Source organism: Solanum lycopersicum, chromosome 11 (assembly GCF_036512215.1).
Source record: "Solanum lycopersicum chromosome 11, SLM_r2.1".
NCBI lineage: Eukaryota > Viridiplantae > Streptophyta > Magnoliopsida > Solanales > Solanaceae > Solanum > Solanum lycopersicum.
Window position 1 is genome coordinate 36,555,407 of NC_090810.1, and position 13,985 is coordinate 36,569,391.

A 13,985-nucleotide genomic window follows, 5' to 3' on the forward strand; every position below is an offset into this window, starting at 1 on the left:
CCTTATATGGTCACTCAACTATACACTCTTCTCTCAGAAAGTCACTCAAATTTCAATTTTAACTCTAAAGTAACTCAACTACACATTTCTCTCTCAGAAAGTCGCTCAACTATGAATTTCTCTCTCAGAAAGTCATTCAACAATCCCCTCTTTCCTCAGAAAGTCACTCAATCTATTTTATTATTTTTTAATAAAATTTATTGATATTAATTGTTTATATAACAAATCAAAATTTTAAAAAAATAAAAAATATCATTTAAACCATTTAATGATCCATCCACCTAATCCGACTCATTAAAAATATGATATTACCCATTTTATTTTGTCCTTAATCCTAAATCATTCCCTCTCTTTCTCTCTGCTCCTCTACATTTTTATTTTTCCTTCTCCACCACTGGTTATAATTTAGGATTAAAGGAAGAATAAAATGTGTCATGTTATATTTTTTAATGGGTCGGATTAGGTGGATGGATCACTAAATGGTTTAAATGGTATTTTTATTTTTTAAAATTTTGATTTGTTATATAAACAATTAATATCAACAAATTTTAACTAAAGAAATAATTAAATAGATTGAGTGATATTTTGAGGGAAGAAGAGATAGTTGAGTGACTTTTGAGTTAAAATTCAAAGTTGAGTCATGAATGACAATATGAAAGAGAAATGCATAGTTGAATGACTTTTGAGTTAAAATTGAAAGTTGAGTGACTTTCAGAGAGAATAGTACATAGTTGAGTGACCATCAGAGATATTAACTCGAATGATCTTTATCTTATCAACATGATACTCAAATATGCTAAAGCTTGACCTTTGTGTCATATGGTTTGATCTCTTCTGGATAATGAAATTAAACTATTGTTTGATGAGATTCATTTGGCTATAAACAAGTTATTTCGAGATAAGTTATTTGTCTAATGCTTGCCCATCTTAGCCTTTAATTTTCCAACTCTTTGTTTCTTCTCTACAACCAACTTGTTCAAAGTCATTGTTGCCTTACCGTTAGTGTTGAACTGGAAAATTTATCATTTATTGATATTAGTATTGAAATTGTTAAAGAAGAAAAGAGGGAAGAAGAAAAGGCTATTATTAGGGTTAAAGGGAGAAAGAAAGAGCGATCAATTCATGGGTCTTTAATTGGATTTGGGGTTGTGGGTATTGGAATGGATCGGAGCGGGTCGAGCCAATTAAATGATTTGTTTTCTAATTTATCTAATAAGAAACTAACACATAATAAATAATAATAAATTTTTTTTTTAAAAAAAGGGGTTTAGTTTTAAGGTAGAAATGGACCAAATAGGTGGAGTGAGACTGAGGGGTATATTTATCCCAACAAATGGAGGAAGGGTATATTAACAACCTTTTCAAATAGTACAAAGGGTACTTTGACTCTTTTCCGAAAATAAAATTAATAAAAAATTCACTTTTTTAATGAAAATGTATTAATTTAATAGGATAGTAACTTAAAATTTTATTTTTCTAGAGGACAATTGGGAACATGTTAGAAATTAATTTTTTTTATTGAACTATTTTCATTTTACTATTTTGAATAATTTAGTAATTTTAAAGAAATTAGTCGTTAGGGAACCTTTCAACTCGACTTTGTGCTAAAGATTCATTATGACTTTAACTCAAATCTAAAGCACTTCTAATAATTAAGAATGGGCCTTAATAAATATGAACAAGTATTATATCACCGGGCCTAAGTTGATACTCTTACGACTACGGATATAAGAGTAGAAAATTGTGAGGTTTTACAAGAATAACCCGAGGAAAAATGGGTGACATATAATTTTAAAATTCAAATATTTTATACTGTATTATTTTATTTTATGTATAACTTCAATATATCTAATCATGCAATTAAATAAAAGCTTTTTTTATTTCAAAAAGAAATACAGTCAATCGTCGATTGAAAAATCTTTCAATAATGTCTGATTTCTTAAAAAGGAATATTATTTCAGCGATAAGAAAACATGTATGCAATCATTTTTAAAATGAGGGCCAAAATTTCAAAAAATAAATGTTCAACGATTTTGGTATGTTGTACCAAGTCGCATAATTTTATATCAACACATAATATTAATGAAAAGAGATTTGACCAAATAATTATTTTTCATTTTGAGATAAACTACATTGACCACAAATTTAGAACTTTTCCAAAAATGCTAGAAAAATAATCAATTGTTCTTTTTTGGAATATTAATAAATTTTTAATCGTAAGAAAATGCGATCTAGAGTTATAAAGTATAAATCCAAAATAGTCCAATTTATTATTATGAAAATTAGTAAGTATGATTTTGAAATTTAAATTCAAAATTTGAGCTCCAATTTGAAATTAAAAATCATACGCCTTACCCTAATTTTGAGTTAATTTCAAAATTTTATCTTTTTTTTTTTCACATCAACCAAATTTTTGGAACTATATATAATGTGCATAGTCCAAAATTTATTTTATTGAGACTCTTTACATTACATATACAACTACACTTTTTTTCTTTCTAAATTCATTTTTTGGCCTCACCTTTTGTGTGTGTTGTACTTTATTTGAGGGGAAAGGAAAAAGGTAGAGAAAGAAAAATGAATCTAAAAAGAATTTTCTTTTTCTTATTCTAATCTAGATCATTGATTTAGCTTCTTTTTAGTTCATAGATCTACTGAGATTTTCATTTTTTCTTCTTTACTAGGTGAAATCTTTAGAGAATGGAGCATGCCTTTTTATTCCTTTTTTGTATCATTTTTATTGTAAAATATTGTTGTTGTTCTATTTTTGTAGGATGAAGCGATTTGGAGATGATGCACATGATTATCCTCGACTTAAGAGGTCAGTTGATTCTTCCCTAGAGAATCGTAAAGTATCTCTGTAGTGATTTTTAATTTATGTACATGACTATCATAATGTTTTGGTTCTGCCCAAGTTAAACCTTGATTAAAGTGAATGAAAACGTATATTAACCAGTACTTGAATTTGAGAACAATACAAGTTGGCTTAATTTGTGTAGATACTCGAATAACAACTTGTTCCACTTCATGAGCTTAGAAAGAGGGAAATAATTTAGGATTAAGGGTAGAATAAAATAGGTCATATTTTTTTTAATTGGTCGGGTTAGGTGGGTGGATCACTAAATGGTTTAAATGATATTTTTGTTTTTTTAAAATTTTGATTTGTTATATAAACAATTAATATCAACAAATTTTAAATAAAAGAAATAATTAAATAGATTAAGTGATATTTTGAGGAAAGAGGAGATAGTTGAGCGATTTTTGAGTTAAAATTTAAAATTGAGTGACAATCTGAAAGAGAAATGCATAATTGAGTGACTTTTGAGTTAAAATTGAAAGTTGAGTGACTTTCCGAAAGAATAGTGCATAGTTTAGTAACAATCTGAGATATTAACTCGAATGGTCTTTATCCTATCGACATGATACTCAAATATGCTAAAGCTTGACCTTTGTGTCATATGGTTTGATCTCTTCTAAAAAATGAAATTAAACTATTGTTTGATGAGATTCATTTTGCTATGAACAAGTTATTTCGAGATAAGTTATTTGTCTAATGCTTGCCCATCTTAGCCTTTAATTTTCCAACTCTTTGTTTCTTCTCTACAACCAACTTGTTCGAAGTCATTGCTTCCTTACCATTAGTGTTGCACTGGAAAATTTATCATTTATTGATATTAGTGTTGAAATTGTTAAAGAAGAAAAGAGGAAAGAAGAAAAGGCTATTATTAGGGTTAAAGGGAGAAAGAAAGAGCGATCAATTCATGGGTCTTTAATTGGGTTTGGGGTTGTGGGTATTGGAATAGGTCGGAGCGGGTCGAGACAATTAAATGGTTTGTTTCCTAATTTATCTAATAAGAAATTAACACATAATAAATAATAATAATAATAATAAATTTTTTTAATAAAAAAAAGGGGTTAGTTTTAAGGTAGAAATGGACCAAATAGGTGGAGTAAGACGGGGAGGTATATTTATCCCCATAAATGGAGAAAGGTTATATTTAAACATTTTCAAATAGTCCAAAGGGTACTTTGACCCTTTTCCAAAAATAAAATTTATAAAAAAATTCACCTTTTTAATAAAAATGTATTACTTTAATAGGATAGTGACTTAAAATTTTATTTTTCTAGAGGACAATTGGAAACATGTAAGAATTTTTTTTTATTGAACTATTTTCATTTTACTATTTTGAATAATTTAGTAATTTTAAAAAAATTAGTCGTTAGGGAACCTTTCAACTCGACTTTGTGCTAAAGATTCATTATGACTTTAACTCAAATATAAAGCACTTCTACTACTTAAGAATGGGCCTTAATAAATATGAAGAAGTATTATATCACCGGGCCTAAGTTGATATTCTTACGACTACGGATATAAGAGTAGAAAATTGTGAGATATTACAAGAATAACCCGAGGTATTATTATATTTTATGTATAACTTCAACATATCTAATCATGCAATTAAATGATAGATTTTTTTTATTTGAAAAAGAAATAGAATCAATCGTCGATAAAAAAATCTATCAATAATGTCTGATTTCTTAAAAAGGAATATTATTTCAGCGATAAGAAAACATGTATGCAATCATTTTTAAAATGAGGGCCAGAATTTCAAAAATTATATGTTCAACGATTTTGGTATGTTGTACCAAGTCACATAATTTTATATCAACACATAATATTAATGAAAAGAGATTTGACCAAATAATTTTTTTTCATTTTGAGATAAACTACATTGACCACAAATTTAAAACTTTTCCAGAACTGCTAGAAAAATAATCAATTGTTCTTTTTTGGAATATTTATAAATTTTTAATCGTAAGTAAATGCAATCTAGAGTTATAAAGTATAATCCAAAATAGTCCAATTTATTATTATGAAAATAAGTAAGTATGATTTTGAAATTTAAATTCAAAATTTGAGCTCCAATTTGAAATTAAAAATGTTCACGCCTTATCCTAATTTTGAGTTAATTTCAAAATTTTATCTTCTTTTTTTTTGTCACATCAACCAAATTTTTGGAACTATATATAATGTGCATAGTCCATAATTTATTTTATTGAGACTCTTTACATTACATATACAACTACACTTTTTTTCTTTCTAAATTCATTTTTTGGCCTCACCTTTTGTGTGTGTTGTACTTCATTTGAGGGGAAAGGAAAAAGGTAGAGAAGAAAAATGAATCTAAAAAGAATTTTCTTTTTCTTATTCTAATTTAGATCATTTATTTAGCTTCTTTTTTGTTCATAGATCTACTGAGATTTTCATTTTTTCTTCTTTACTAGGTGAAATCTTTTAGAGAATGGAGCATGCATTTTTATTCCTTTTTTGTATCGTTTTTATTGTAAAATATTGTTGTTGTTCTATTTTTGTAGGATGAAGCGATTTGGAGATGATGCACATGATTATCCTCGACTTAAGAGGTCAGTTGATTCTTCCCTAGAGAATCGTAAAGTATCTCTGTAGTGATTTTTAATTTATGTACATGACTATCATAATGTTTTGGTTCTGCCCAAGTTAAACCTTGATTAAAGTGAATGAAAACGTATATTAACCAGTACTTGAATTTGAGAACAATACAAGTTGGCTTAATTTGTGTAGATACTCGAATAACAACTTGTTCCACTTCATGAGCTTAGAAACACATGAATGATTATTTCTATCACAAAGTTTCAATTTAAAATTGATAAACATTTTTGTATGTATTTTTAAGTGTTAATTATGTAGATATGTTAATCATTTAAACATGTGTACTCCTTTAGTTATACAGAAGTTGTAAATCAATTTAATTCATTTAGCCACTCAAATTACAACTTGTTTCAATTGAACACATGATAAAGTAGCCTTATTTAAGACTTTTAGTTCGATATTTAGAAAACCTTCCAACATTGTTTTCCAAGTAGCAATTGTATTGATATTGTAACAAATTAAAATGTTACCTCATTTAGTTATATACTTTGACGTCAATAAGGTGTAAAAATTCAAGCATTTGATTTGCAATCTTCCATAATTTCACCCACTTAATTTATTATTAGATCATACCTATAATTACATAATTACATTGACCATTTAATTTGGTATATATGCCTTTTCTTTTATTATTAGAGGAGGTGACACTCGCAGAGCTAGCAAAGATGAAGGAGGTTCTAGTGCTAGTAAATTTGACTTTGAACACGCAATCAATTTAGTGAACAAAATAAAGGTTAGATATGTGTTATATTATAATTTTAATAATAAAGGTTGTATTTTAATCTTAACTTAGTCAAGTATAACTTCTTGCAGAAACGTTTAGAAGACCATGACTACAAATCCTTCATAAATATTTTGAGCGTGTATAGAAAGGAGAACAAGGACATCAAAGAGGTGTACCATGAGGTAATAAATCATTTGCAATTTGGATTTACAGATGTTATATAAACGACGACCTTCATACTTTTTTTTTTGGCTATTTAGGTTGCCATAATTCTCAATGAACATCCAGATTTGCTAGATGAGTGCACTATGTTCTTGTTGAATTCAAGTACTAATTTGGACAACAACAAAACATTGATGAGGTTGCATAAAGAGCAAAAAACGACGCGTGCTGAAAAAGAGAATATGGGTAAAAGAACTCACATTGAGGATTATGAAGAACAAGTTGAAGATGCACTGAAACGTCAGTTCATGATTAGCACTTTTTGAAAATTTCTATTTGATTAGTATGATTTTTAATATAATTGTTTAATTTTTTCAGACACACATGTCAAAGAGTTCACTTTTTGTGAAAAGGTAAAGGAAAGAGTAAGAAGTCGGGCGGATTATCAGGCATTCCTAAAATGTCTTTATATTTATAGCAAAGAAATAATTACAAGAGAGCAGTTACAAAGATTGGTATGTTGATCATGCATCTAACCTATCATTTTTTCATCCTTTACGACAATAATCTTTGTTTACAATTTCTTCTATCAATGGTTTGATTGCAAATCATAGGCTAGACAAGCGGTATACTAAATAACAAATTGTGATATGATAGATTTGAAAGCATGAAAGATACTTATTTCAGGTTGCTAATACACTTGCAAAATATCCTGAGCTTATGGAGGGTTTCAATGAATTTATAGAGCGTTATGAACGAGTTGGTAAGTCATGATAGTAAATTTAATTGTGAAAATTAATTTTCATTATTATTGATAATTGCTTTTGTAGTTGGATTTCTTGCAAAGTGGGATGAAGAGCAAGACAAAGATCAAGATGAGGCTTCTCCACAGAGAATTAATCTTGAACAAGTTGTCACCTTTGCGAAGAAAGTAAAGGTTATTATTCTATCTTCTCACTTCTTTTATCATGTACTTGTACATGCGTTGTAAGTATATCTCACAACAATTAGTGGTATAAAAAATTTGTATTTTAAGCACTTGTTTTATCGATGATTTAGCTACATTACCCAAGGTTGGTCTATTGTTAATATAAAAAATAATACGATCTAGACGAGTTAAAGTACCTTTTTAAAGATATATACCAAACTTCTAAACACCCTTGACAAAATTTGAAACTTCTCCGCTGCATCTTATAAAGCTAAATTAAAGACTAAAAGAACATCAAAGAGTGTGTATTTTGAAATATTTTCTAGTTTTGAATGTGAATATGGAGTATTAAGAATATTGCGGTCATAACTTTGTGTAGGAGCGTTTTCAAAATGACGATCATGTGTACAAATCCTTCTTAGACATTTTGAAGATGTATAAAGAGGAGCACAACAAGAACATCAATGATGTCTATCATGAGGTGATAAGTCATTTTTAATTTGGATACACAAATATTATTAGATGGTCTTGATGTTTTAATTTGTGACTATCTTTTTCTTTTATGTGTAGGTTGCCATATGTCTCAATGATCATCCAGATTTACTTGAAGATTTCACAAAATATCTGCCAGAGTCTTCATTCCCAATGCTTAAGCTTTATCTCCATGAATTAACCATCTTCTTTAGTTCGTTATAATAATGCTACTGTCATGACTAAAGCTTTGTATCATTCTTGAAGAACTATTAGGGATATTGGTTGGTTGTTTGGAGTTCTTTGTCCTATTTTTAATGAGTAGAGATTTTAGTTTTTATTAGCAATAAACACTGTTAAATGGTTTCTTGAATATTATTATCTTCACTTCTACCAAATCAAGAAAAAAATCTTTCATCCTTTGTTTTCCTTCTTATATATAGTTATAAGAAAATAATTTCATTAGTAATTATTTATATACTAGGTAAATTATCCGCGCTTCACCCAGTGATAAACTATCTCAATAAGCTTATCGATGATCATATTGATTTTATTTTCAAGTGAGTACACTAAATTATCAACAATATTTTATCCAAAGATATTTTTGTAGTCCTACAACTAAAAATATTTAATTCTAAGTCTCAATACACTTTATCATTAATCCTTAATTTTACTCTAGATTTTTCATCACCTTAGATGTGAATCCTCGGATATAAGCTTTTATTTCTCTTTCCAAAAAGAAAAATAAACATTTTTTTCATCATTTTCGAGTGTTTCTTTTATAAGATTTTTGCGTACAATAAATGTCGTGCATTTTATTGAATTCGTTGTTTACTTGATAAATTTAATAAAAACTCAAAAACACATATCTTGAAGTTTGATAAAATAACATATGTATAAAAAATTATTTGGATTAGATGTTGTCTGATCAGCAAGACCTCTTATTCAAAATCATTCACCGCCGATGACACTAAATCGCTAGCCACAAAATATTTTTTTTGCTAATGCTGATGCTTCTTGCAATGTGTCTATCCCTTTTAATTCTCATATTTAACATTTTCCAACACTCAATTTCCTTTGTATCTCAACTTATATGAAACTTAGAACACGTAATGGAGTTGTGATTCCTCAAAAAGCACATCTAATTTCATTAGTGCTAAAACTTGTAATAGAGTTAGCAATATAAAATTTCTCCAATATTGCCTTGATAATCCTTCCAAAGGTGGACAAAAAAGGAATAAATATATTATTTTACCTATCTTTTTGTTAGGACCGGAAATAAGCAGGTGTAAACGCGGAAGCTAGCGAAGCAAACCTCGAAAGACCACGAGTAAGAAGACAACGAGAAATATACCAAAAGACACAAAGATTTAACGTGGTTCGGTCAATCGACCTACGTCCACAAAGGAGATGAGCAATCCACTATAAACATGAGAGTACAAAATACAGAGGGAAACAACCTCAACCAATTCACTCGGAATACATGAGAGGTTCACAAATTCTCCCTCTAACCAAAACTCTCAAAGCCCTTAAAACTACATTGTGAATGCTAATTAAGTTAGAAGGAACATGCCTCTATTTATAGAGTCCTAAACCTTTTCCTACCAAAAAAAGAATAGTCAATTCAAAACCTTTTCCTAAAAGGAAAACCTATTTATGGTAAGAAATCAGGGCAAATAAAACCCAACAAATCTCCCCCTTGGCCTGAATTTCTGACATAATAAATTTGTCCACCTTCTTTACTTAATCTTCAACAACTTGCTTCTCCTCTCCATAATCTCCTTTACAAAATTTATGTCTCAACACAGAGAACCTCTCTGAAACAATTTCTCCAACAAAATCTTCATTACTGTCAAAAAGGTTGCGGCTAGAACTACACCCGTCAAGATGAACACCACTTTCTAACTTTGTTCAATCTTCGATTATCGAACCACTGAACCTGACTCCGTCATTGAATCTGGCTCTGATACCACTTGTTAGGACCGGAAATAAGCAGGTGTAAACGCGGAAGCTAGCAAAGCAAACCTCGAAAGACCATGAGTAAGAAGACAACGAGAAATATACCAAAAGACACAAAGATTTAACGTGGTTCGGTCAATCGACCTACGTCCACAAAGGAGATGAGCAATCCACTATAAACATGAGATTACAAAATACAGAGGGAAACAACCTCAACCAATTCACTCGGAATACATGAGAGGTTCACAAATTCTCCCTCTAACCAAAACTCTCAAAGCCCTTAAAACTACATTGTAAATGCTAATTAAGTTAGAAGGAACATGCCTCTATTTATAGAGTCCTAAACCTTTTCCTACCAAAAAAGAATAGTCAATTCAAAACCTTTTCCTAAAAAGAAAACCTATTTATGGTAAGAAATCAGGGCAAATAAAACCCAACACTTTTAACTACATGAAACAATGAAAAGTAAATCGTGAATAAGTCCTTCAAGGATTATAAATTAGTCAGTTATTTATTTGTTGTCTTTTCCTCCCCCTTTTCCCATAGGTCATGATATTGTGCATATTTATATGCCTAAAATCCACACTTAAGCTAAGTTCAAGTACACTTTTCCATTGTATCAATACTGTTTTGGTCGTGTTAATGCATTGTGATTAGCCAATGTGATTAGTTGGTTGCAGTTTTGGAAGCAAGGGATATAGGCACACAAGTAATAGGAAGTGAAGTGATTGTGGGTCGGATAACAAAAGCACAAAAGATATAGTTGCAAAGGAGTAAAAGGAAGTTCAGATTGAGAAAATCTCTATCTCTGTATCCTCTCCGCATTACAAAGAGGGAAATAATTTAGGATTAAAGGCAGAATAAAATAGGTCATATTTTTTTTAATTGGTCGGGTTAGGTGGGTGGATCACTAAATGGTTTAAATGATATTTTTGTTTTTTTAAAATTTTGATTTGTTATATAAACAATTAATATCAACCAATTTTAATTAAAAGAAATAATTAAATAGATTAAGTATATTTTGAGGAAAGAGGAGATAGTTGAGCGACTTTTGAGTTAAAATTCAAAATTGAGTGACAATCTGAAAGAGAAATGCATAATTGAGTGACTTTTGAGTTAAAATTGAAAGTTGAGTGACTTTCTGAAAGAATAGTGCATAGTTTAGTAACAATCTGAGATATTAACTCGAATGGTCTTTATCTTATCAACATGATACTCAAATATGCTAAAGCTTGACCTTTGTGTCATATGGTTTGATCTCTTCTAAAAAATGAAATTAAACTATTGTTTGATGAGATTCATTTGGATATGAACAAGTTATTTCGAGATAAGTTATTTGTCTAATGCTTGCCCATCTTAGCCTTTAATTTTCCAACTCTTTGTTTCTTCTCTACAACCAACTTATTCGAAGTCATTGCTGCCTTACCGTTAGTGTTGCACTAGAAAATTTATCATTTATTGATATTAGTGTTGAAATTGTTAAAGAAGAAAAGAGGGAAGAAGAAATGGCTATTATTCGGATTAAAGGGAGAAAGAAAGAGCGATCAATTCATGGGTCTTTAATTGGGTTTGGGGTTGTGGGTATTGGAATAGGTCGGAGCGGGTCGAGACAATTAAATGGTTTGTTTCCTAATTTATCTAATAAGAAATTAACACATAATAAATAATAATAATAATAATAAATTTTTTTAATAAAAAAAGGGGTTAGTTTTAAGGTAGAAATGGACCAAATAGGTGGAGTAAGACGGAGAGGTATATTTATCCCAATAAATGGAGAAAGGGTATATTTAAACATTTTCAAATAGTCCAAAGGGTACTTTGACCCTTTTCCGAAAATAAAATTTATAAAAAAATTCACCTTTTTAATAAAAATGTATTACTTTAATAGGATAGTGACTTAAAATTTTATTTTTCTAGAGGACAATTGGAAACATGTAAGAATTTTTTTTATTGAACTATTTTCATTTTACTATTTTGAATAATTTAGTAATTTTAAAAAAATTAGTCGTTACGGAACCTTTCAACTCGACTTTGTGCTAAAGATTCATTATGACTTTAACTCAAATCTAAAACACTTCTACTACTTAAGAATGGGCCTTAATAAATACGAACAAGTATTATATCACCGGGCCTAAGTTGATATTCTTACGACAACGGATATAAGAGTAGAAAATTGTGAGATATTACAAGAATAACCCGAGGTATTATTATATTTTATGTATAACTTCAACATATCTAATCATGCAATTAAATGAATGATTTTTTTTATTTGAAAAAGAAATAGAATCAATCGTCGATAAAAAAATCTTTCAATAATGTCTGATTTCTTAAAAAGGAATATTATTTCAGCGATAAGAAAACATGTATGCAATCATTTTTAAAATGAGGGCCAGAATTTCAAAAATTATATGTTCAACGATTTTGGTATGTTGTACCAAGTCACATAATTTTATATAAACACATAATATTAATGAAAAGAGATTTGACCAAATAATTATTTTTCATTTTGAGATAAACTACATTGACCACAAATTTAAAACTTTTCCAGAACTGCTAGAAAAATAATCAATTGTTCTTTTTTGGAATATTTATAAATTTTAATCGTAAGTAAATGCAATCTAGAGTTATAAAGTATAACCCAAAATAGTCCAATTTATTATTATGAAAATTAGTAAGTATGATTTTGAAATTTAAATTCAAAATTTGAGCTCCAATTTGAAATTAAAAATGTTCACGCCTTACCCTAATTTTGAGTTAATTTCAAAATTTTATCTTCTTTTTTTTTTGTCACATCAACCAAATTTTTGGAACTATATATAATGTGCATAGTCCATAATTTATTTTATTGAGACTCTTTACATTACATATACAACTACACTTTTTTTTCTTTCTAAATTCATTTTTTGGCCTCACCTTTTGTGTGTGTTGTACTTCATTTGAGGCAAAAGGAAAAAGGTAGAGAAGAAAAATGAATCTAAAAAGAATTTTCTTTTTCTTATTCTAATCTAGATCATTGATTTAGCTTCTTTTTTGTTCATGGATCTACTGAGATTTTCATTTTTTCTTCTTTACTAGGTGAAATCTTTTAGAGAATGGAGCATGCATTTTTATTCCTTTTTTGTATCGTTTTTATTGTAAAATATTGTTGTTGTTCTATTTTTGTAGGATGAAGCGATTTGGAGATGATGCACATGATAACCCTCGATTTAAGAGGTCAGTTGATTCTTCCCTAGAGAATCGTAAAGTATCTCTGTAGTGATTTTTAATTTATTTACATGACTATCATAAAGTTTTGGTTCTGCCCAAGTTAAACCTTGATTTAAAGTGAATGAAAACGTATATTAACCAGTACTTGAATTTGAGAACAATACAAGTTGGCTTAATTTGTGTAGATACTCGAATAACAACTTGTTCCACTTCATGAGCTTAGAAACACATGAATGATTATTTCTATCACAAAGTTTCAATTTAAAATTGACAAACATTTTTGTATGTATTTTTAAGTGTTAATTATGTAGATATGTTAATCATTTAAACATGTGTACTCCTTTAGTTATACAGAAGTTGTAAATCAATTTAATTCATTTAGCCACTCAAATTACAACTTGTTTCAATTGAACACATGATAAAGTAGCCTTATTTAAGACTTTTAGTTCGAATTTTAGAAAACATTCCAACATTGTTTTCCAAGTATCAATTGTATTGATATTGTAACCAATTAAAATGTTACCTCATTTAGTTATATACTTTGACGTCAATAAGGTGTAAAAATTCAAGCATTTGATTTGCAATCTTCCATAATTTCACCCACTTAATTTATTATTAGATCATACCTATAATTACATAATTACATTGACCATTTAATTTGGTATATATGCCTTTTCTTTTATTATTAGAGGAGGTGACACTCGCAGAGCTAGCAAAGATAAAGGAGGTTCTAGTGCTAGTAAATTTGACTTTGAACACGCAATCAATTTAGTGAACAAAATAAAGGTTAGATATGTGTTATCTTATAATTTTAATAATAAAGGTCGTACTTTAATCTTAACTTACTCAAGTATAACTTCTTGCAGAAACGTTTAGAAGACCATGACTACAAATCCTTCATAAATATTTTGAGCGTGTATAGAAAGGAGAACAAGGACATCAAAGAGGTGTACCATGTGGTAATAAATCATTTGTAATTTGGATTTACAAATGTTATATAAACGACGACCTTCATATTTTTTTTGGCTATTTAGGTTGCCATAATTCTCAATGACCATCCAGAT

General features: G+C 28.9%; 1 protein-coding gene across 1 annotated transcript; it reads left to right on the forward strand.

Moving 5' to 3' along the window:
* The first annotated feature begins 1,515 nt into the window (after positions 1 to 1,515).
* LOC112940264 (paired amphipathic helix protein Sin3-like 2) lies at positions 1,516 to 8,121 on the forward strand. The gene is made up of 10 exons (XM_069291359.1): positions 1,516 to 2,821; positions 5,377 to 5,424; positions 6,107 to 6,203; positions 6,284 to 6,376; positions 6,455 to 6,656; positions 6,735 to 6,871; positions 7,044 to 7,119; positions 7,187 to 7,293; positions 7,664 to 7,765; positions 7,855 to 8,121. The coding sequence occupies exons 1-10, from the start codon at positions 2,775 to 2,777 to the stop codon at positions 7,978 to 7,980; spliced, it is 1,035 nt and encodes a 344-aa protein (XP_069147460.1). The 5' UTR covers positions 1,516 to 2,774; the 3' UTR covers positions 7,981 to 8,121.
* Positions 8,122 to 13,985: the final 5,864 nt, after the last annotated feature.